We start from the raw sequence: 25,632 nt of genomic DNA on the forward strand, positions 1-25,632 counted from the left end.
AATGCGGTGTCGCCTGAGAGCCTAAAGATCACAGGCATCCAATGTCAGTTTTCAGCCTTGTCTCTTGCATACAGAGATTTTTCTGGATTCTCTGAAGCTTTTAATGATATTATGTATCATAGATGATGTGATCCTCAAATTACTTGTAATTTTACACTAAGGAAAGTTATTCTTAAATTGTCATGCTGTTTGCCCACGCAGTCTTTCACAGAGTGGTGAACCCCTCCCCATCTTCCATCTTTACTTCTGGGAGACTCAGACTCTCTGGGATGCTCTTTTTATACCCAATCATGCTACTGACCTGTTGCCAATTAACCAAATTAGTTGTTGTTGTTTTAACATTGCGCAACTTTTCCAGTCGTTTGTTGCCCCGTCCCAACTTTTTTGAAACATGTTGCTGGCATTAAATTAAAAATGAGCAAATAGTTTTCAAAAAACAATAACATTTCTCAGTTTCATCATTTGATATATTGTCTTTGTACTATTTTTAAAGAAATATAGGTTTTTCATGATTTGCAAATCATCACGTTTTTATTTACATTGTACACAGCTCTGGAATTGGGGTTGTATTTTGCTAGTTACCTACATAACTATATAACATTGGTTTCACGTTCTCTATGCTCAGCAGGTTTTTGTTTTGTTTTTTGCACTTCCTGGTTTGTTTAATTATGTGAACTATGAACCCAAACCAATTAGCACACAACCCAAAATTATTAATTTGTCTCTGATTCAAACTCAGCATAGGAACTACCAGGTGTGAAGATGACCATAGAAACACTAATGGTCAATCAATGGCTTAAAATATCTCATTTTTCCAGAGGTTTATTCAATTACAGCACAAAATACTTTTGCTTGGAATAATCCATATAATGTGACATAGGCCACCTGTCTAAATCTTATTATGCAATACCATCATGGAACATTCCTCAGTTTGACCGACTGGTGCTCAAAACAGCTAACACATACAGTACTTGTCAAGATATAGGATTAGATTCACAGCAGCCCCCTAAGCTCAATAACATGATTACAACATATGACTCATAACACCGCTGCCATAACCACAGTATTATAATATCCAGCATGAATCATTTGTTTGATTGACAGCCGAATTTTCAGGCTACTCAAACATTGTCCTTGTTCGTTTGCAGCAATATAAATACTGACTACATTTACAAAATTGGAAGAAAAGCAGCAATGCTTATTATATCCTATATATACACATCATCTTCTTTTGGCTACTCCCATTAGGGGTCACCACAATGGATCATCATGATCCGCATATTTGATTTGGCATAGGTTTTTTTTAAACACCGGATGCCCTTCCTGATATAACCCTCTCCAATCAATCCAGGCTTGGGACCGGCACTAAGTATGCACTGTCTTGTATTTTACTGGCTGGGTATTTTACCTAATCTGCATGTCTTTGAACTGTAGGAGCACACCCACGCAGAGAACATGCAAACTCCACACAGAAAGACCCCCGTTGGCCATGAGGCTCAAAACCAGAACCTTCTTGCTGTGAGGCAACAGTGCTGACCACTGAACCACCATGCCGCTTATATGTATATGTCCTATATAAACATACTGTATATAAACTAGTAAGTCTGCATGTTATTAAAAAAACTCAGACATTGTCTGCTTGCTATAATATAAGCGTTTCTCCAGTAAGTTGAATGGGCTCAACATGTGGGATGCATATGAACAAAATCATAAACAGAGTCTGATTCAGGGAAAAACATTGCATCACAGCATAATGGCTAGCAGCAAACATACACAAACATCACTTACAAATAATCAAGAGAGGATGATTAGCAACAATGATGCAAAATAAAGCGAATCTGTTCTGATAATCTGGTAATATCACATTTTATTATGTTTTTAAATTTTGGTTTGTATCATAGCATAACACTTACCTTCAGTACAGCAGCAATCACAAAGATAGACTGTCTGCTCATCGGAACAACCTGGATTCCTGAGTCCAGTTTGTCTCTCAGCTCCCTGCAGGCTTTGGCCCCAGCAGAACGCCGGAAAATTCCCCTTGTGAATGGCCCCTCTTGGAACAGAAACACTAGCATGTCCTGCAGAGAGAGAAAATAAAGTCTGATATACATTATGGACTATATGATTTACTGAAAATTCCAGATGTAGAAAGGAATGCCTTCTAGCTTGCCCTGAGAACTGTCATTCTAGCAACTGCTTCTCAATAGTCACATTCATGTATTCTTCAAGGAACTAACATTCCATCAGTGTTAATACTCAAATAATTCACTTATCCAGGAGAGGTATGAATCAGGGATCCACCTGAGAAATGTCCTGCCACTAGAGAAAGACTGAAGTATGTACACTAAAATAGCTGTAAAAATGTATTAAAACTGAATATTGTATGAAAAACTGATGTGAGTTGCCTGTAACTTTTAAAAATCATTTCACAATCTATCTAAATGTGGTCTACTACATTATTGTTTGATTACAGCACAGCACTGCTGAATTATCAAACATGATTGGTCAGAAGGTGTGCATTATTTTCGTGTAACAGCATGGCTTGGACAGTAGTTCTGGCTGTAACATTCATGAAGAATAGGTTAAGATTAATGTGCTCATAAAATGTTGTTTCTAGAGTAACAGCTCATACACAGGGACTTGTATGGTGGATACTCCATGTAGTCTACCACTAATAATAAATGGATTTAAAAAATGTGTTTGCAAATGAGTTTGCACGATATGACATTTTGCATGTGTGTGTGTGTATATATATATATATATATATATATATATATATATATATATATATATATATATATATATATATATATGTGTGTGTGTGTGTGTGTGTGTGTGTGTGGGTGCTGTTGAACGAACAACAGTTTATCAGAGCTATAATGTATGTGACAACAGGATATAATGTAGGTGATAATTTTTTAACTTGTCTCTCAGATATTCTACAACATTTAAATCTAACTATAAACCATTCAAATTGGTAGTGTTGTTCATTAATAAATTAAACACTGTAATAACTGCCAAATCACTGTCTATAGTGCACCCCTATATTATATTTTCGTATAACAATACAGTCTGTTGTGTGTTATTCCTACATAACAGCAAGGTTCTAACAGTAGTTCCAGCTTTAATTCAATGGTTTATATTAAATCCATCCATCCATTATCTGTAAACGCTTATCCTGTACAGGGTGGCGGGCAAGCTGAAGACTATCCCAGCTGACTATGGGCAAGAGGCAGGGTACACCCTGGACAAGTCACCAGGTCATCGCAGGGCTGACACAGAGACAAACAACCGTTCACATTCACACCTATGGTCAATTTAGAACCAACAATTAGCCTAACCTGCATGTCTTTGGATTGTGGGGGAAACTGGAGCACCTGGAGGAAACCCACGCAGACACGGAGAGAACATGCAAACTCCACACAGAAAGGCCCCCGTTGGCCACTGGGCTCGAACCCAGAACCTTCTTGCTGTGAGGTGACAGTGCTAACCAGGACACCACCATGCGGGCCCAGTTTATATTAAATCACTTGTTCTAATATGTTATTAATTCAATGGTAAACAATCATTCACACAGATTTGTATGGCAGATGTTCCATATAATCTAAGCCAAATAATAAATGGACAAATGTGTTATTTAAAAAATAATATTTGTCTAAAAGTCTTTAGGACAGAGCAGTTTGCTCTTTGAAATGTCTTGTTAACATGACAAACTATTGTTTTTTGTTCGTTTGTTTTTGCAACTTTTTTTTAATTAAAAGAGGAAAAATAGAGGCTGGTGAGCTTACAACTGTTTATAGCTGCTATAATGTATGTAATTAGAGGAAATAATTTGTTTTAAGGACATTCAAAAACATCTACATAAAACATGTTCCACAATATTTTCCATAAAATGTAACTGTAAATACAGTATATGATGTGCCATTCATTGGGATGGTAATTGTAACACCACAGTGTGTTGAGTCATATTACACCACCATCTCATAGAATTTTTTTCTATAACAACATATGCCATCATGTTTTATTTTTTAATTTGTCAGTCTAATTAACCAAACTAGCATTACTCAGCACTCTCAACTTTGCATATTGTGGCAACAGGGGCGTGGCCAAGTGGCAGTTTGTGAATGGAGGGCGGTGTCAGGGAAGGTAAGTGGCTAAGTCATTACACCTGGTGTCATTAATGTATGGGTGTATTTGTTTGTTTGATGATAAGCCCTTTATTGTCACTAGTCACATGTACCAGCGAAATTAGCCGTCAACCTGTCTGTACATATACACCATACAATTGACATAGGGTAGACAGGACAGGAAGACAGGGATGAAAAATACAGAATGACATGAGGGAAGAGGAGGAGAAAAAAAAAAACACACTATGCTTCTAGGGACACACAGTGTGGGAACATTTAAAAAAAACACCTCAGCACATAAGCACAAATTCCACACACACAGTACACTTTACAACTACTCAGGACTCAAGGGGGGGAAGGGAGTGAGGGAGGCAGATAGGTATAGGTAACCCAGCGCAGACAAGCAGTCCGGTCCTGCAGCCAGACGGCGCTTACCGACTTGACACACTAGGGGTAAGAATGGCGACCGTGGGAAGGGGGGGACAGAGAGAGTCTGACTGCAGTGATCTTCAGGGGGAGTTGTTACCACAGCAATGGCCTTGACCAAGGCATTGCTGGCTAAGAGAGCCGAAGATAAGATTGGAATTTGAGACAGGTAGATGTGTACATTTTCTGACTACCCTGCCTGTCCACGCTGGCCCCCGAATTGATCCATTTCCCTTTGCAAAGCCATCAACTTCTCCAAGATGGAATCCACGGTGCGGTTCAAGTTGTGAATAGCCACAGTCTGAGTGCCGACAGTTCTGCCCACCGCTTCAATCATGTCGGGCAGTTTTATGGGGCTTTGAACAGCTGTCACTGTTTTCTGATTTCCTCGATACACCAGGGCAATGCCTAATCCAATCAGCAAAAGTCCTGTTGTCATGGTTCCGAATAGGTAGATATCCTCAATGTCCTCCACAGAAAGAACCACCAGGCACACGACCCACCACCACTCCAACGCGTCCATCATATAACCAGCTGCAAACATTCCGGCAGGACAGGCTGGTTCCCCCAAACCCAGGCTTCTCATCGAGAAGACTGTGTCAATTGCGTGAAGAGACCAGTTTATCAAATCCATGATTTTTGGTTTGGTTTGAAGAGCAATGCAGAAAGGGTCTCTCAAAAAGCAGACAATAGACAAGACGAGACAGCAGAAGCAGAAGCAGGAAAGATTAGGGGAGGGAGAGGCAGCGAAATGCGACCGCCTTCCGTGAAAGCATGGAGAAAGAACCAGGGATTGAGCATAAAAGGAGGGGAGGAGCAGAGAAGAGGAGCTCTTCGACCCCAACGCCTGTATGTGACTGAATGAGTGAATGAATGAATGAATGAATGAACCAAGCTGAAAAGCCAAATAAAAAGTGTGTATGTGAACATCAACTCTCGCCTGCCGTGCTTCTGTGCTCCACCCACATCAGGAACTGTTACAGTGGTACGCTGATTGCCCTCCGAAAGGAACAAGAGCAACGCTTCAAAGCCTTGATGCTGACCCAGCAAGAAAATTGCCAGGTGTTCCGGCATCTGCTTGCATCAGCAGGGGTGTCGACCATCACCGCAGCTGGCATCCTCATGAAGATGGGCCCGCAGGATGATCCAGAAGCGTTCCTCGCCCTCTTTGAGCAAGCGGCCGAGGCATGGGGTGGCCGCTGGAGCAGCGCGTGGCATGCCTCATCCTGCTCCTGACTGGTGAGGTGCAGCTTGCAGCTCCCTGCTGACAGCCGACTGGTGTATGCTGACCTGAAGAAAGCCATCCTGCAGCGGGTCAGCCGCTCCCCGGAACAACATCGCCAGCGCTTCTGGATACTGGCATTGGAAGAGGTCGGCCCGCCGTTTGCATTTGGCCAGCAACTCCAGGACGCCTGCTGGCGGTGGCTGAGGGCGGGAGACCGCGACGAGATCATCGATCTGGTGGCACTGGAACAGTTCATCTCTCGACTTCCGGAAGGAACAACAGAATGGATCCAGTGTCATCACCCGGCATCGCTAGGACAAGCCATCGGGCTGGTGGAGGACCATCTGGAGGTGGCTCCGACGGCAGGCAGATGAGGCATCTCTCCTCACTTCTCCTCTCTCTCTCTTCTCTCCCTCTGTCTGTCTTTCCCCTCCCCACCCTGTTCCCCTACCATGGAGGCGGCGGCTGGCTCCACCCCAGCCGGCCCTTCGCACCCGTGGTGTCCTCCCATCTTCCTCTTCTGTCTCTGTGTTGTCTCCTCCTCAGGTGAGTGACTCCCATAACGCGGGTGCAGAGGGAAAGCCTGGGCTGGTGTGCTGGTGTGGTGGGGAGTCAGAGCATCTCCAGAGTTGGAGCTCTGCAAGGGAGGTGGGAGCTGTGATCTGGATCCCCGACGTGCCAGAGACCGCCCCTGATCGGGCCGGAATGTATCGCATTCCAGTAAGTGTTCAAGGGGATATATATCACTTGTTGGTGGATTCCGGTTGTAATCAGACCTCAATTCACCAACGCCTGGTACAAGGTGAGGCATTGGGGAGAGCACAAGTGGTGAAGGTGTTATGTGTGCACGGGGATGTTCACAATTACCCTCTAGTGTCCATCTATATTCTATTCTGGGGCCAAACGCATAGAATTAAGGTGGCAGTTAACCCTCGTCTCACCCATTTCTTAATTTTGGGAACTGATTGGCCAGGGTTTAAAGAATTGATGGAACACATAATGAGAGGTGGGTCCTGCATAAATACATCACGGGAAGCTCCCGGTGTGGCATTGATTGGGGAAGCTGTTGCAGAGCCGTCTATGTCAGCACAGTGTCAGAGCGATATGAGGAGTGAGGAGCACCCTGCCCCTCCTCCCTCTCTCGGGGATTCCCTTGGGGATTTCCCATTAGAGCAGTCGCGAGACGAGACTCTGCGGCATGCGTTTGACCAAGTGAGAGTAATCGATGGTCAAACTCTTTAGCCAAGCGTGGCACCGACCTTCCCCTATTTTGCTATTATTAAAGATAGATTGTACCGAGTAATGCAGGACACTCAAACTAATGAACGAATAACCCAGTTGTTAATCCCAAAGAGCTGTAGGGAACTCATATTCCATGCGGCTCACTTTAATCCCATGGCTGGACACTTAGGGCAAGATAAAACACTAGCCCGAATAATGGCCTGGTTCTATTGACCAGGGATTTGTGGGTACATCCGTCGATGGTGTGCGGCGTGCTGTGAATGCCAATTAGTCAATCCCGCGGCCACTCCAAAAGCGCCTTTGTGCCCTCTCCCTCTAGTTGAGACCCCGTTTGAAAGAATTGGGATGGATCTCATCGGGCCATTAGATCAGTCAGCACAGGGATATCGCTTTATTTTAGTTCTGGTGGACTATGCAACGCGATATCCGGAAGCAGTGCCTCTCCGCAATATCTCAGCACGCAGTATTGCGGAAGCGCTCTTCCGCTTTATCTCCCAGGCCAGGATTCCAAAAGAAATCCTGACAGACCAAGGCACTTCGTTTATGTCATGCACACTGCGTGAACTGTATGGGTTACTGGGGATTAAGTCTATCTGCACCAGTGTCTGTCACCCACAAACGGATGGCTTAGTGGAGCGATTTAACCAAACACTCAAGAACATAATTCGGAAATTTGTAAGTGAGGACGCATGTAATTGGGATAAGTGGCTCGAGTCCCTGTTATTTGCAGTACGAGAGGTCCCGCAAGCCTCCACAGGGTTTTCTCCATTCGAATTATTATATGGGCGTAAGCCGCGTGGCATTTTGGATGTGCTACAGGAAAATGGGAGGAGGGACCTTCGCCTAGCAAGAATGAAATTCAGTATATTCTTGACCTGTGCACAAAACTCCACACCCTCATGCACCTAACCCAGGAGAATTTGCGGCAGGCACAAGAACGTCAAACCCGGCTGTATGACAGGGGCATGCGCCTTAGAGAGTTCATGCTGGGAGACAAAGTACTCATATTATTGCCCACGTCGAGTTCTAAATTAATCACCAAGTGGCAAGGGCCCTTTGAGGTCACATGGCGAGTCGGGGACATCAACTATGAGGTGAGGCAAGTGGATAGGGGCAGGGCATTGCAAATCTACCACCTCAACCTTTTAAAATGCTGGAATGAGGGGGTCCCCGTGGCGTTGGCATTGATAGTTCCAGAGAAGGCGGAGCTGGGGCCGGAGGTAAAAAAGGTAACATCTCAAAACACTCCGATCCCCTGTGGAGACCACCTCTCACTGACCCAACTCACGGAGGTAGCCAAGTTGCAGGAGGAATTTTCCGATGTGTTCTCGCCCCTACCCACCTCATAGAACACCACATTGAGACGCCCCCGGGGGTGGTGGTGCGTAGCTGCCATTACTGCCTACCCGAACACAAAAAAAAGTGGTCTGGGATGAACTCAAGGCCATGCTCGAGATGGGCATAATCGAGGAGTCCCACAGTGACTGGAGCAGCCCAGTGGTCCTGGTTCCCAAGACCGACGGGTCGGTTCGGTTCTGTGTGGACTATAGAAAGGTCAACGTGGTGTCTAAATTTGATGCATACCCAATGCCTCGCATTGATGAGTTGCTTGATCGGTTAGGTGCAGCTCACTTTTATTTGACACTGGATCTAACAAAGGGATATACAGTGGGGCAAAAAAGTATTTAGTCAGTCACCAATTGTGCAAGTTCTCCCACTTAAAAAGATGAGAGAGGCCTGTAATTTTCATCATAGGTATACCTCAACTATGAGAGACAAAATGAGAAAAAAAAATCCAGAGAATCACATTGTCTGATTTTTAAAGAATTTATTTGCAAATTATGGTGGAAAATAAGTATTTGGTCAATAACAAAAGTTCATCTCAATACTTTGTTATATACCCTTTGTTGGCAATGACAGAGGTCAAACGTTTTCTGCAAGTCTTCACAAGGTTTTCACACACTGTTGCTGGTATTTTGGCCCATTCCTCCATGCAGATCTCCTCTAGAGCAGTGATGTTTTGGGGCTGTCGCTGGGCAACACGGACTTTCAACTCCCTCCAAAGATTTTCTATGGGGTTGAGATCTGGAGACTGGCTAGGCCACTCCAGGACCTTGAAATGCTTCTTATGAAGCCACTCCTTAGTTGCCTGGGCAGTGTGTTTGGGATCATTGTCATGCTGAAAGACCCAGCCACGTTTCATCTTCAATGCCCTTGCTGATGGAAGGAGGTTTTCACTCAAACTCTTATGATATATGGCCCCATTCATTCTTTCCTTTACACGGATCAGTCATCCTGGTCCCTTTGCAGAAAAACAGCCCCAAAGCATGATGTTTCCACCCCCATGCTTCACAGTAGGTATGGTGTTCTTTGGATGCAACTCAGCATTCTTTCTCCTCCAAACACGACAAGTTGAGTTTTTACCAAAAAGTTCTATTTTGGTTTCATCTGACCATATGACATTCTCCCAATCCTCTTCTGGATCATCCAAATGCTCTCTAGCAAACTTCAGACGGGCCTGGACATGTACTGGCTTAAGCAGGGGGACACGTCTGGCACTGCAGGATTTGAGTCCCTGGCAGCGTAGTGTGTTACTGATGGTAGCCTTTGTTACTTTGGTCCCAGCTCTCTGCAGGTCATTCACTAGGTCCCCCCGTGTGGTTCTGGGATTTTTGCTCACCGTTCTTGTGATCATTTTGACCCCACGGGGTGAGATCTTGCGTGGAGCCCCAGATCGAGGGAGATTATCAGTGGTCTTGTATGTCTTCCATTTCCTAATAATTGCTCACACAGTCGATTTCTTCACACCAAGCTGCTTACCTATTGCAGATTCAGTCTTCCCAGCCTGGTGCAGGTCTACAATTTTGTTTCTGGTGTCCTTTGACAGCTCTTTGGTCTTGGCCATAGTGGAGTTTGGAGTGTGACTGTTTGAGGTTGTGGACAGGTGTCTTTTATACTGATAACGAGTTCAAACAGGTGCCATTAATACAGGTAACGAGTGGAGGACAGAGGAGCCTCTTAAAGAAGAAGTTACAGGTCTGTGAGAGCCAGAAATCTTGCTTGTTTGTAGGTGACCAAATACTTATTTTACCGAGGAATTTGCCATTTAATTCATTAAAAATCCTACAATGTGATTTCCTGGATTCTTTTCCGCCATTCTATCTCTCATAGTTGAAGTGTACCTATGATGAAAATTACAGGCTTCTCTCATCTTTTTAAGTGGGATAACTTGCACAATTGGTGGCTGACTAAATACTTTTTTGCCCCACTGTAGGCAGATCCCCTTGACTCCTCTATCCTGAGAGAAAACGGCCTTTTCCACACCGTTTGGATTATACCAATTTGTCACGCTCCCTTTTGGGTTATTTGGGGCACCCGCTATGTTCCAGCAGCTCATGGACAGGGTCCTCCGCCCTCACGCTGCCTACGCGGCCACATATCTCAATGATATAATAATCTACAGCCATGATTGGCTGTGGCACCTAGAACATCTGAGGGCTGTTCTAAAGTCGCTGAGGCGTGCGGGCCTCACAGCTAACCCGAAAAAGTGTGCAATTGGACAGGTGGAAGTACGGTATCTGGGGTTCCACTTGGGTCATGGACAGGTGCGTCCCCAAATTAACAAGACTGCAGCGATTGCAGCCTGCCCGAGGCCCAAGACCAAAAAGGGGGTGAGACTGTTCCTGGGGCTGGTTGGCTATTATCGTAGGTTTATACCTAATTATTCAGACGTCACCAGCCCTTTAACCGATCTCAGTAAAAAGGGGGCTCTAGATCCAGTCCAGTGGAGGGAGCAGTGCCAACAGGCATTCTCTAAGGTAAAAGCTGCACTTTGTGGGGGGCCACTTTTACACTCCCCTGACTTCTCTCTCCCCTTTATTTTACAGACTGACGCATTAGACAGAGGGCTGGGGGCCATTTTGTCCCAGAAGGTGGAGGGCGAGGAGCGCCCTGTGCTGTACATCAGCCGTAAACTCTCGATGCATGAAAGCAAGTACAGCACCATCGAGAAAGAGTGCCTTGCCATCAAGTGGGAGGTCCTCGCCTTCCGATACTACCTGCTGGGGCACCCTTTCACTCTGTTCGGACCACGTGCCCCTCCAGTGGCTCCACTGCATGAAGGATGCCAATGCGCAGATCACCCATTGGTATCTCGCCCTCCAGCCATTTAAAGTGCATATCACGGGTAAATTCAGGAGCAAGATCAATGTAATTCTCCTATTTTATATTAAACTTTGGTCAAATATCTGTCACATTTTGCATTTTGTGCAATTTTTTTACCTTGCGCAATACCAGAAAAATTCAGTTAAAATCAAGCCATTTGAGGCGAATTCATCTGCCTCTGAAAAAACTTGGCATTTGGATTTCCTGGCAAACATTGATTTTCGTGACGTCACGTGCGGGACGCCTCTTTTTGAATCTTACGTCAGCACTGGTTTGTTTATGAGAAAACGACCTGGTGGTTTTCTGCAAATTTCTTCAACGTTATCGCGTAATTATTAAAATGGTTAACAGATGTATCATAGGAGGGTGTAGCAACACCAATCTTGATGGGATTAGTACTCATCATTTTCCAAAAGACCAGACAATGAGAGAGAAAAGGGAGCCCTTCGTGCGAGGCAAGGCAAGGCAAGTTTATTTATATAGCACATTTCATACACAGTGGCAGTTCAATGTGCTTTACAGAAGTAAAAGCAAAACAGTAAACAATAGAAAATAAAATTACATAAAATAAATGGGGAAGAAGAGAGAAAAAAATTAATAAGAATTAAACAATAGTAGAAATAAAATAATAAAATGTAGTAAAAGTTCAGTAAAAAAAAGCAGAATAAAATAGAATAAAAAAGGTAAGTAAAGTTTAAAACATGCAGAGACTATAAAAGTTAAGTAAAGTTTAAAACATGTAAGATGACAATATTAATCAGTTAGCAGAAAGCATCTGAAAACAGCTTGGTCTTTAGTCTAGATTTGAAGCTGCCAACAGCAGGAGCATTTTTGATGTCCTCTGGGAGTTGGTTCCATAGCTGTACTGCATAGTAGCTAAAAGCTGCTTCACCACACTTTGTTTTAACAACATGTTTTACCAGTAAATTTTGCTGCTGCGATCTGGTAGATCTGATTGGGTTAGGCCGCTGCAACATATCAGAGAGGTAATTGGGCCCTGTACCATTTAGAGGTTTGTACACCAGCAGCAATGCTTTAAAGTCAATTCTATAGCTTACTGGAAGCCAGTGAAGGGACCTTAGAATTGGAGTAATGTGCTCTGTTCTTTTTGTTCATGTAAGAACCCTAGCTGCTGCATTTTGAATCACCTGAAGTCGTTTGATGGTCTTTTTTGGCAGGCCTGTGAAAAGGCCACTGCAGTAATCAACCCTACTAGAGATGAAGGCATGTATAAGTTTTTCCAGATCATTTTTTGACATAAGTCCTCTTAGTTTGGAAATGTTTTTTAGGTGATAAAATGCCGATTTAGTGATTGCTTTCATGTGACTGTCAAAGTTTAGCTCGCTGTGAATGAAAACACCAAGATTTTTAACCATATCTTTTGTTTTAATCCCCTTTATGTCAAGAATAGTGATAATCCTGAGTCTTTCATCTTTTTTCCCAAATAGAATTACTGCTGTTTTATCTGTGTTCAGCTGAAGAAAATTTTGTGACATCCAGTTGTTGATTTGGTCGATACACTGGTAGAGACATTCAAGGGGGGCATAATCATTAGGTGATAGAGCAAAATAAATTTGGGTGTCATCTGCATAGCAGTGATACAAAATTGAGTTGTTCTTGATAATTTGTCCAAGTGGGAGCATATAAAGGTTGAATAGTAATGGTCCAAGGATCGACCCCTGGGGGACACCACAGGTCAAGGCACACCCGGAAACCGAGGACCAAAGCAGAGCCAAGAAAAAGACCAAGAAAATCAGCGATTCACAAGTTGACTGTTGCCAGGGTAAGAAATAAGAGAGACTATACTCTAAATTAGGTGTTCCTGTGTTTGTGTGATACACAGATAACGTTATTTATTGACACACACAAAAATAAACAACACGAAAGCGCTGGGCGATAATACACTTACTTACAGTGCCTTGCAAAAGTATTCATACCCCTTGAACTTTTTCACATTTTTCCACCTTACAACCACGAACTTCAAAGTTTTTTATTGAGATTTTATGTGATAGATCAACACAGAGTAGCACATAATTGTGAAGTGAAACGAAAATGATAAATGGTCTTCAAAATTTTAAACAAATAAAAATCTGAAGAATGTGATGTGCATTAGTATTCAGCCCCCCTGCGTCAATACTTTGTAGAGCCACCTTTTGCTGCAATTACAGCTGCAAGTCTTTTGTGGTATGTCTCTACCAGCTTTGCACATCTAGACACTGAAATTTTTGCCCATTCTTCTTTGCAAAATAGCTCAAGCTCAGCCAGATTGGATGGACAGCGTCTGTGAACAGCAATTTTCAAGTCTTGCCACAGATGCTCAATGGGATTTAGGTCTGGACTTTGACTGGGCCATTCTAACACATGAATATTCTTTGATCTAAACCATTCCATTGTAGCTCTGGCTGTATGTTTAGGGTCATTGTCTTGCTGGAAGGTGAATCTCCTTCCCAGTCTCAAGTCTTTTGCAGCCTCCAACAGGTTTTCTTCCAGGATTGCCCTGTATTTAGCTCCATCTATCTTCCCATCAACTCTGACCAGCTTCCCTGTCCCTACTGAAGAAAAGCATCCCCATAGCACGATGCTGCCACCACCATGTTTCACAGTGGGGATGGTGTGTGGAGGGTGATGAGCAGTGTTAGCTTTCCGCCACACATAGCGCTTTGCATTTAGGCCAAAAAGTTCAACTTTGGTCTCATCTGACCAAAGCACCTTCTTCCACATGTTTGCTGTGACCCCTATATAGCTTCTTATGCCTGTCTTTCAACAATGGCTTTCTTCTTGCCACTCTTCCAAAAAGGCCAGATTTGTGGAGTGTACGACTTATAGTTGTCCTGTGCACAGATTCTCCCACCTGAGCTGTGGATTTCTGGAGCTCCTCCAGAGTGGCCTCTTGGCTGTTTCTCTGACCAGTGCTCTCCTTGCTCGCTCTGTCAGTTTAGGTGGACGGCCATGTCTTGGTAGGTTTGCAGTTGTGCCATACTTTTTCCATTTTTGAATGATGGATTGAACAGTGCTTCTTGAGATGTTCAGAGCTTGGGATATTTTTTTTTATAACCTAACCCTGCTTTAAACTTCTCCAGAACTTTATCCCTGACCTGTCTGGTGAGTTCTTTGGTCTTCATGATGCTGTTTGTTCTTCAGTGTTCTCTAACAAACCACTGAGGCCTTCACAGAACAAGTGTATTTATGCTGAGAGTAAATTACACACAGTAGGACTCTATTAACTATTTAGATGACTTCTGAAGGCAATTGATTGCACTGGATTGTATTTAGAGGTATCAGAGGACAGGGGGCTGAATACTAATGCACACCACATTTTTCAGATTTTTATTTGTTTAAAATTTTGAAGACCATTTATAATTTTCATTTCACTTCACAATTATGTGCTACTCTGCGTTGGTCTATCACATAAAATCTCAATAAAAAAATTGTAAGTTTGTGGTTGTAAGGTGGAAAAATGTGAAAAAGTTCAAGGGGTATGAATACTTTTGCAAGGCACTGTAGATTAGATTAGATAGAACTTTATTGATCCCTTTGGGAGGGTTCCCTCAGGGAAATTAAAAAGATACAGTCCACAGCCTGGTAAAAAGCAGCCAAAGTAGAGTCCAAAGTAGCGTGTTTAAAGTCCCCAGAAATGATCATAAATGCCTCAGGGTGCTGTGTCTGCAGCCTTGTTGTGACAGAATGAATCCCCTCACATGCAGCGGCTGCATCTGCCCTCAGAGGGATGTAAACACAGATGGTGATGCTAGCAGCTCCAAGTCCGGGTAACATAACACTGTCTTTACGGAGAAATGTCCCGGGTTACACCAGCGGTTGTTCACGTAAATGATGAGTCCCCCACCTTTGCCTTTCCCGCATGCTTTAATGTCTCTGTCGGCTCTCACAGCAGTGAATCCCCGCAGGTCCACGTTAGCATCCGGTACAAGGTGTGTTAGCCATGTCTCCATAAAAATAAATAAGCTGCTCTCCCGGTAAATCCACTGGTTTTTCAGTGCGGATAGCTCGTCGACCTTATTCGGCAGCGAGTTCACATTCCCCATGATAACAGAGGGAATGGATGGTTTGTAGCACTGCCGGTTGCCCGCTAGCCTAGCCTTTAGCTTAGCCCCGGCTTTGCAGCCCCTGGGTTTCCTCCTCAGCTCCGCCGGGATGGGGTGTCGTATCCCGGCTCGTCCCATTGTTTTCAGGGCCAGCAGCTCCTCTCTCGAATAAGCGAGAAAACTGGCTTCTGGTTGTGTGTTAAAGTTAAAAATATCCATGGGATATGAAGAAAAACATACTATGTCTTCGTAAGAAGAGCAGAAAAGTAAAAAGGTGGAAAAAAAGAGGTTTAAAGAGCTAAAAACTACAGAGCTACTGGAGAGGCAGGCATCTCACACAGAGCCCAAGGTCACATTTTCTTTACATTTTACTTCACATGTATCAAGGCATATGCATGTCAGGGCTTGAGATCTTGGGACCTGTCAAACACATTAAATGTATATACAACCCTGCTTAGCCGATTCCATGTGTGTAGCTTATGAAATCTTTCTCCTACAGTAGCCAGTACTCTTCTAAATGAAGAAATATATAAATACATAATAGTAATTAGAAAAAATATGATTTATGTAACAATAGATAGATGAGCATTGATACATGAATCCATGGGTTTAGAAGCTGAAGCTGAAGGTGACAATTCCATATTTCAATGCAAAATCACTAGCTGCTAAACTTAGTCTATACAGACTGTGCACTGAAACCGTCTCTCTCAGCCTGCTGGCGGTTCTGCAGGTGACGTCATGAATCTGGCTCCAGACTCCCTTGGGATTTTTCCAGATGCATTTTGTTATTTTATTTTTTTCTGCTGTAGACAGATAGCCTTGTGCAAAATTACCCTTCTGGATGAGTGTGTAAAGGGACATACTTTCATATAAAAAAAAAAAAAACAAAATTGGTCCAGGATATGCACTTTAAGTTCGAGGTGGTCCACAGGCCGGGGGCGCAGATGGTGGTGGTGGACTTCCTGTCCCGGGGGGGGGGGTCTGCTTCAAGCCGGATGGCTTCCCGGCCTGAGTCGGGCAGTGGGGGTATGTGGCAACGGGGGTGTGGCCAAGCGGCAGTTTGTGAATGGAGGGCAGGGTCAGGCAGGTAAGTGGCTAAGTCATTACACCTGGTGTCATTAATGTGTGGGTGTGTTTGTTTGTCACAGGGATTGAGCATAAAAGGAGGGGGAGAGCAGAGAAGAGGAGCTATCCAACCCCAACGCCTGTGTGTGAATGAATGAATGAACGAACCAAGCTGAAAAGCCAAATAAAAAGTGTGTATGTGAACATCAACTCTCGCCTGCTGTGCTTCTGTGCTCCACCCACATCAGGAACTGTTACACATGTACTGCACCTAACAGTCATTTAAATAGAAAAATTAATGCTTATTCATAGGACTGGTTTGTTGTTCAGCACTGTTGGTTTGTTCATATTTGTGAACTAATTAAAGAAGGCTGCTGTCAAAAATGAGAAACAAGCTTTTCATATCTGTTTTTCTTAAATGTTCTTCCAAAGGGACCATACTTCACCCTGACCCACCCTTTATCAAAGTCCAACAAAGTTTGCTAATTTTATCCATCAGCATAAAACTATTTCTGACAGTTAATGTTACTATGCTCCATTTAGTCCTCAGTATTTTCACAAAATGTGATGAACCAGATCTTCATACACAGACATGAACTACCGATTAGAGTTGTCAAATACTATTAAAAAGTGCATTTTACTTTTAAACACTTAATTGATTTTGTATTTGGATGCATTTGAATATTAATTAACCTATAATTTTAAACTGCTACAGACAACTAAATATTAAATGCAGCAAATATTTTCATACTGCTTAAACCATGAAAGGTAAAATATTGTGTATGTTTCTTAAATAAGAAAATCACCAAAAGGCAATATCGTATATTATTATAAACGGTAATGTTTCAAAGGGGTCTATATGTATTTACCTATAGTACAACTGTCTCACTGTTGATAAATGCACTAGTTAGCTTTTCCCATTTTAAAATCCTTGTAATAAATGACGAGTGCACTACAAATCTATAAATTTGGCAGATTATCACTGGCTTTTTGCATACCTGACATTTAAGTGCATGGCTTTTATGTGTCTAAATATTGTGACTATGATTCTTACACTCACCATGATGGGTTTAGGAAGGCTGTTATCCTTGCATACCATGCTGAGCGGCAGGCCAAAGAGCCTATCAGTTGTGGATAGATGGGGAGATAAAGGAGGGTCATCCAGTTGATTGGATGAGCCGCGCCAAAAAGCCCAGTTGATGAGTGACCGCCGTCTTTTGAATGGCTTCTGGTCTGGATCAACTTACGTTGTGAGAAGATAAAAGTGGATATTAAGTATTATTCATATATGCCTATTCATGTATTCGTACATTCGCAATGAAGGTAAAATGAAGCTTTTATTGAGCATGCTTTCTATATCTTTATGTAAAAAAGTTAGGAAGACATTTAACTAATAAGTAAGGTAAGAAGACATTTACCAACAAAAGAGTGTCCCACAGCGACCCGACTTGGCCTCAGGATGAACTGGCACTGACTATCTGACTGCAACTGCTCAAAGAGTAGCTCCATTTGTCTTTCAGGTGGAATAATTTCATCACTTTTGTCACCAGGTTCATCCAAAGGCTCTCTTAAATGGCTCATCTGTATACTGAAAGGAAACTCATGACCTGCACACAGGCATTGGAAGTAACAAAATACCATCAAGCTGGTGTTCAAGTATTTGTATTTTACTTGATTTTTTTCACTACAAAGCCTGCATCACTATGTTTCACTATAGTCATATCTCTGTAAAGCCATTTTCCCTTTCATAATATAATTCCTCAAAAAACAGTGTCCGTCTAAATAGATTATGTCAGTACAAACCAGGCTATTGTCAACATATCACTATTACAATCATCCAGTGGCTTAAAAAAGATGCAGGATAACAACAGCACTCATTCAATCTTCTATACATGGAATTTTGTTTGCTGTTTGTTTGTATTTCTACTTGTTGCAATGCAGTTTGCCTTATGGGTTCAAATATGTACAGCATGTACCTTATTATGTGTGTATTCATGTATCTACACTCACCCACTCACACTTTAATAGGAACATCTGTACCCCTGCTCATTCATGCAATTATCCTATCAGCCAGCCATGTGGCAGCAGCGAAATGCATAAAATCATGCCGGTACAGGTCAAGAGCTTCAGTTAATGTTCACATCAAACATCAGAATGAAGAAAAATGTGGTTTCAGTGACTTTGACCGTGACATGGTTGTTGGTGCCAGACAGGCTAGTATTTCAGGAACTCCTGGGATTTTCACGAATAACAGTCTCTAAAGTTACAAAGAAGGGTGCAAAACAAAAAAACAAAACAAAAAAAATCCAGTGAGCGGCGGTTCTGTGGGTAGAAATGTCTTGTTGGTAAGAGAGGTCAGAGAAGAATGGTCAGTGTTTTGAGCTGACATCACAGCTACAGTAACTCAAATGACCACTCTTTACAACTGTGATGAGCAGAAAAGCATCTCAGAACACACAACTTGGCAAACCTTGAGGTGGATTGACAACAACAGAAGACCACATGGGGTTCCACTCCTGTCAGCCCTGAACAGGAATCTGATGCTAAAGTGAGCACAGACTCACCGAAACAGGAAAGCTGAAGATTAGAAAAAGACCAGGCAATATTATTTCTATTTTTAATTTCAGCTGCACTTCTGTCACATGACTGGCTAATTGGATAATTTCATAAATAAGCAGGTGTGCAGGTATTCCTATTAAAGTGGCTGGTGAGTGGATATGGAAAGTACTGCCCTATAAATGATAAAAAAGCTTATTAGAAATATTTTTCTTGTCTGCAGATTGATATTATGATCATAATTTTCAGGATTTATAACAAACTCACCAATAAGAGGGTAAGGAGCATTGTCTTTTCTGGAACTCACCCACAGTTGGAAGTCCTTCACAGAACCCTGTATACCAAAGATAAAAACATTCACAGAAATGTTGTGCACCACGTTCCATCACTAACCTATATGAAAAACCATATGAGGGCATGTCTCATTTTTGGACAGGTATTTTTGTTTTGGCTATAAATACAAAGTTAACTAAAGCGCATTGGAATTTTGTGTACGGTAAGAGGTGTCTTGATTTGATTAAGCATATGACTGTGCAGTCACTGTTGCCTAAGGAGAACATAAATAGACTCAATGCGTCTGCTTCTCTGGATAGCTTTATGCATAGCATGTATGTCAGTATATTCAGAAGAACTCTGCATGAATTTATTTACAAATTTGAAAATAGGCAAATGCAGAAGATTAATTCTGAAAATCTAATGTAAAGAAACTTACCAAAATTCCAAACTGCTGCAGTGCAAGACGAATAACTTCATTGGCACTGTCAGAATTGCTCACAGCAATGGTTTTCTAAAGCATCAGAGCATCAGATTTTGATTTGCAGCTTACTCGAATACTGAGATAAAGATATTTGACTGAGTGTAAGAGAACTTACATATGAAAAGTTCCCCATGTCCTTGGCATGCACTTTAAGGGGGATTGTTTTTGGATTATCTTTCTCCTTCTCCTCTTTTATTCGACTGTAGAGAATAAGGACATAGACACAATGAAGTAAACAGAAATGTGCAATAAATCTTTAAAGAACGTGAGTGGCCACACCGAGAAGTGAACTTAAGTGTACACTTGTACTCAAGTGTACTTTCAAGAAAAATATGGGTACATTAATCGATTAATACACAGAAGGAATTTTGTGGTATCTAGATTCCATGTGATTGCAGTGTACCTTTTTATAAGGGAAAGCCATCTCTCCTTCTGTTCAACTGAGCTATGGAAAGAAGAACAAAACATTTTCAACAATAAAACCTGTTTGAGAACCGTCATGTAAGGTGTACTATCATGCTTTAAAATGGCCATGGTTTCTATCACCCTTCATCCTTCAAGTGTTATTCAAGGGTTTGTCGGCGAGATAAGCTTTCAAAGCTGGCTAAAAGAATTCTACTTGAAAACAATCAGTTGTTGAGTTATACATAGAACCAATGTAGACACAGAGTGCGTATACTTGACTGGCCTGCTGCTAGTCCAGATCTGTCTCCAATTGAGAATGTATGGCGCATCATAAAGAGGAGAATCAGATAACAGCAACCACAGACTGCTGAGCTGCTGAAGTCTTGTATCAAGCAAGAATGGACACAAATTCCAATTGTAAAACTGCAACAATTAGTATCCTCAGTTCCCATATTATTAAAAAGTGTTATTAAAAGGAAAGGAGATGTAACACAATAGTAATAATGCCTCTGTCCCAATGTTTTTTGAGTGTGTTGTAGGCATCAAATTCTAACTTTGTTTATATTTACAATATGCAATTAAGTTGGTCAGTAAAACTATTGAAAAACTTTTCTTTGTACTTTTGTCAGTTAAATAAATGTTCATGTGAATTACCAAATCACAGTGTGGCAGCAAAGGTGCGGCCAAGCATTGGCTGTGAACGGCGAGGAGCCAGGTTGAACCAGCAGGTAACATGTGATGAGTTACACCTGTGTTTAATTACTGGCTGTCTATTAATGTGTGTCTTTCAGATGGCCAGTAATGAGGGAGAGCTGTGTTCCCCAATGAGTGTGGTGTGTATGTGTATGAGAGAAGTCACTGAAAAGTGAAAATAGGAAAATAATAAAATGCACTTTTAACTGTTGTGCTGTCTCCCAGTGCCTCAGTGCCCCAGCATAAAAGTTGTTACACTGGTGTCAAAACCCAAGAGTGAAGGACAAATGCCACCATGGAGACCAAACCAGTTGGGGAGCTCCTTTTGACACTCGCCAACGACCTCCAGTGCCAGCACCAAGACCTTGTTGGGCTTTCCATCAAATGGGGCAGTGCTTCTGGGTACTGCTCGAGGCCCAGGTGGAAGACTGGCAGGTGATCCAGAGCTTGGTCCAGTCAGTGAGTACTCTAGCAGTCGCTCCTGTGGCCTGTTCAGCTGGTCAAGGTGGGACTGCAGGACGACCCTGAAGCCTTCATTGAGCTGTTCAAGCATGTTGTGGAGGCAAGCTTGTGGCCAACCTCACAGTGGGCAGCCCACCTGCTAATGCTCCTGTCGGGGGAAGCCCAGCTCATGGCTTGGCAGCTCACGGCCCGGCAGCTCATGGCCACCAACATGTTGAAGTGCCCAGACCTGAATCGGGCTATACTGCAGCAGGTTGGCCATGGCCCAGAAGAGCATCGCAAGTGTTTCCACACACTGGTATATGGCAAAGTCAGCCGCCCGTTTGCTTTCATGCAACAGCTCCGAGATGCCTGCCAATGGTGGTTGCTGGCAGGTGAGTGCAACATTGAGAACATTAGTGAGCATGTGACACTGGAGCAGTTTGTCGCACAACTGCCGAGCACGACATCAATGTTGATCCAGTGTCACCATGCACCATCACTGGAGGAGGCAGTCCAGTTGGCAGAGGACCATCAAATGGTGTTTCCTGGAACAGGTGCTCCTACAACTTCTCATTCTCTTTCACCCTCGCTCTCCTTGCTCCTTCCATACCCTAGCCCTGTGGAGACAGGGTCCAATTCCCCCAAATCCTGCTCCTTGCACTCATATCTTTCCTCATGTCTCCTCAGCCCTTTCTCCTTCTGTGTCTGTGCTCCTGCTAACCCCCTCTCTTTCTCCACAGGTGGACCTGTTCATGCCCACCAAAATCAGGAGCAAGTCCAGGTAGGTCTGTTGGCACAGCAGGAAGGCTGGAATTTCCCTGGATCAGCATTTCTGCAAAGAGGCAGGAATTCTGATTTGCATTCCTGACACACCGCGGGCTTCACCCAATCAAGTAGGAACATACCATATCTCTGTGAGTATGCAAGGGGGTACACATCAAAGCCTGAATCAAGGCAGTGCACTGGGAAATGCATGATTGGTGAAGGTGAGGTGTGTACATAGGAATGTTCAAAAAATATCTGTTAATGCCTGTCACTATTAATTTATGTGGAGAAAAGCATAGCGTGGAGGCGGCGGTTAGCCTGAGCCTCATCCATCCCCTTACCTTGGGGACAGATTGGCCGGGGTTTAGAATGCTCATAAAACAGTTAATAGTGGATGGGTCCTGCAGTAGCATGTCATGGGGGAATCCCACGGCAACATTAGCTGGGGAATTGGTCCCAGAGCTGTCCATGTCAGCTCCACATCATGATGACAAGGAGATGGTGGAGGGCACTGCCCCTCCTACCTTTTTTGGAAATGCTTCCGGGGATTTCCCACTGGAGCAGACGCAAGACAAGACTCTAAGGCATGCTTTTGAACAAGTGAGAGTAACCGATGGCCAAAACCTCCAGCCAAACTTTATGTTTTCCTTCCATATTTTTCCATCATTAAGGATAAGCTATATTGAGTGACACAGGACACTCAAACTAAAGAAGCGATGACATAGTTTTTGGTCCCAAAGAGCCATAGGGAACTTTTATTCCATGCAGCTCATCATAACATATATGAAACTTTTTATTTTATTTTATTTGCTGCCATCTTGGCCAGGACTCCCTGGAAAAAGAGATATTGTATCTCAATGGGACCTTCCTGGTAAAATAAAGGATAAAATAAATAAATAAATAAATAAATAAATAAATAATCCTATGGCTGGGCATTTAGGTTAGGACAAGGGCCCTGTAGGCAAGACCCTTAAGGCCCAAGGCCATGTAGGCAAGGCCCTTAGTGCTACTGCGTACCTCATCAATAAGAGACAGAAAAACAAGAGTCATATCTGCTTGGATGTCACCCGGTCTAACAAGGTCCAGATCAGGTGTCGAGGAACTGCAAGCTGATGAGAAATGGGCTACTGGAACAAGAGCAATACACTCATGTTGGAATGCTACTATGCAAGTAACCCCAGTGAGAGATGCTTTGATACCCAACATCTACAGTAACACCAAAACAACTAGTAGCTCAAATGTTCCAATATCTGCAAGCAGCAACTGCCATCACAACTAGAGATTGATGAGATACATCACAAATATTATGGAAAGGAGGCCAGGATGCCATCATCTCCAAGCTCTGAGATAAAGACTGAGAACCCCCCAGCAACAAGCCCTTGCAAGCACCTGACCTGAAATTGAAGACTGAGTGAGGTACCTCCTAAAGGTCTCCTGGAAGATGTGAATGCAGCAGTGTGAACGATCCTTACTATGACCATCACTGAGACCAACAAGCTACTATATATCATAGCAACAGTGAGCCTAGAAATGCTTGGCTATAAGATGGACACCATAAGGTGCAACTTCCACCATGGAAGAGAAGGTTGGAGGCTAAGATCAAGGTGACCCAAAGAGAAGTTAACCAGCTATCTGAACTCCAGAAAGGTGTGACAAGACTTTGACGACATCAAAGGTGTTGAAAACCCTGACAATGCATGGAGGGTTTCACCCCAAGTCCAGCAGCCTGAGGCTGTACGTTAAGAGGAATGAAGGAGGTCGAGGACTGGTGAGAGTCAGTGCCACTATCCAGGATAAAACAACCCGAATGATGAAGTGCTTAGTGAATACCTCAGGCAGCAGACACCCAAGAAGGAAGTGCAAGAGGAACCATCATGGAAAGACAAACCACTGCACAGGATGTACCACTGCAGATAGAAGAAGTGGCTGATATTGAAAAATCCTACCAGTGGCTGGATAAAGCTGGACTGAAAGATGGCACAAAGGCACTAATCACAGCTACACAGGAACAGGACCCAAGCACAAGATTGATAGAGGCCGGGGTCTACCACACAAGGCAAGACCCCAGGTGCAGACTATGCAAAGATGCCCCTGACATAATCCAGCACATAACAGCAGGGTGTAAGATGCTAGCAGGAACAGCATACATGGAATGCCATAACCAAGTGGCTGGCACAGTGTGCCGAAACATCTGTGCCGAGTATGGACTGGAAGACCCAAAGTCAAAGTGGGGGACACATCTGAAGGTGGTTGAGAATGACTGTAGCAGATCTCTGACTTTGGGAAACAGAGGAATAGGGAGCAGGCTTCAGAACAGGCGAGTTCTTTTATTCAGCACACTTTTCAGTGAACACAAAACAAACAAACATACATGTGACAAGTTGTCACCACTCTCTCTCTTGTTCCTGATTGTCTGAAAGACACACAGAGACACAGGTTAATAGAGAGCCAGTAATTTGACACAGGTGCACCTCATCACATGTTACCTGCTGGTTCAACCTGCCTCCTCATTGTTCACAGCTGATGCTCGACCATGCCCCCGCTGCCACATACACCCATCACCCAACTCAGGCCATGGAGCTGTCCAGCCTGCAGCTGACTCCCCCCGGCGGGAGAGGTAATCAGCCACCACCATCTATGCCCCTGGCCTGTGGACTACCTTGAATTTAAAGGGCTGAAGGGATAGATACCAATGAGTGATCTGCATGTTGGCATCATTTATGTGGTGGAGCCACTGGAGTGGGGCATAACTGGAACAGAGGGTGAATGGGTGTCCTAGCAGGTAGTAGCAGAGAGTGAGGACCGCCCACTTGATGGCCAGACACTCTTTTTCTATGGTGCTGTACTTTGACTCTCACATGGAGAGCTTGCAGCTGATGTACAGCACTGGACGCTCCTCCCCCTCCACTACCTGGGACAAAATGGCCCCCAGCCCTCTGTCCAATGTGTCAGTCTGTAAAACAAAAGGGAGAGAAAAGTCAGGAGAATGTAACAGCAGGCCCTCACACAAAAATGCCTTTACCTGTGCAAAAGCCTGTTTGCACGGCTCCATCCAACGGACCAGATTTGGCACCCCCTTTTTAGTGAGATCAGTCAACAGGCTGGTGACATCTGAAAAGTTAGGCACGAACCACCTATAATAGCCAGCCAGCCCCAGGAACTGCCTCACCCCCTTTGTGGTCTTAGGTGGTGGGCAGGCCGCAATTGCTGCAGTCTTATCAATTTGGGGATGCACCTGCCCATGACCTAAGTGGAAGCCCAGATACCGTACTTCCACCTGTCCAATTGCACACTTTTTTAGGTTTGTTGTGAGCCCAGTATGCCTCAGTGACCTCAGAACCACCCTCAGATGTTGTAGGTACCGCTCCCAATCATTACTCTAAATGATTATATCATCTAAGTAGGCCACCACATATGCATTGTGGGGATGGAAAACTCAGTCCATGAGATGCTGAAACATCACCAGAACCCCAAACAGCCCAAAGGGAAGGGTGACAAATTGGTGTAAGCCAAACGGATTGGAAAAGGATGTTTTCTCATGGGAAAATGGAGTCAAGGGGATCTGCCAATATCCCTTTGTCAAATCCAGTGTCGAGTAAAAGTGAGCCGCACCTACCCGATCGAGCAGTTCATCAATGTGGGGCATCGGATATGCGTCAAATTTAGACACTGCATTGACTTTTCTATAGACCACACAGAATCGGACCAACCTGTCAGTCT

General features: G+C 43.6%; 1 protein-coding gene across 1 annotated transcript in view; it reads right to left on the reverse strand.

The window, feature by feature from the left end:
* The window catches only part of arhgap20 (Rho GTPase activating protein 20), a 68,783-nt gene that overhangs the window by 11,489 nt on the left and 31,662 nt on the right, over positions 1–25,632 (reverse strand). Inside the window, exons 5-11 of the mRNA XM_060898711.1 lie at positions 20,009–20,050; positions 19,721–19,805; positions 19,561–19,635; positions 19,116–19,182; positions 17,711–17,899; positions 17,353–17,534; positions 1,914–2,078 (exon numbers count right to left, since the gene is read on the reverse strand). Of these exons, the coding sequence (XP_060754694.1) occupies positions 1,914–2,078; positions 17,353–17,534; positions 17,711–17,899; positions 19,116–19,182; positions 19,561–19,635; positions 19,721–19,805; positions 20,009–20,050 (805 nt within the window). The remainder of the gene's footprint in view (positions 1–1,913; positions 2,079–17,352; positions 17,535–17,710; positions 17,900–19,115; positions 19,183–19,560; positions 19,636–19,720; positions 19,806–20,008; positions 20,051–25,632) is intronic.

This window comes from Neoarius graeffei, chromosome 18 (assembly GCF_027579695.1).
Source record: "Neoarius graeffei isolate fNeoGra1 chromosome 18, fNeoGra1.pri, whole genome shotgun sequence".
NCBI classification, from domain to species: Eukaryota; Metazoa; Chordata; class Actinopteri; order Siluriformes; family Ariidae; genus Neoarius; species Neoarius graeffei.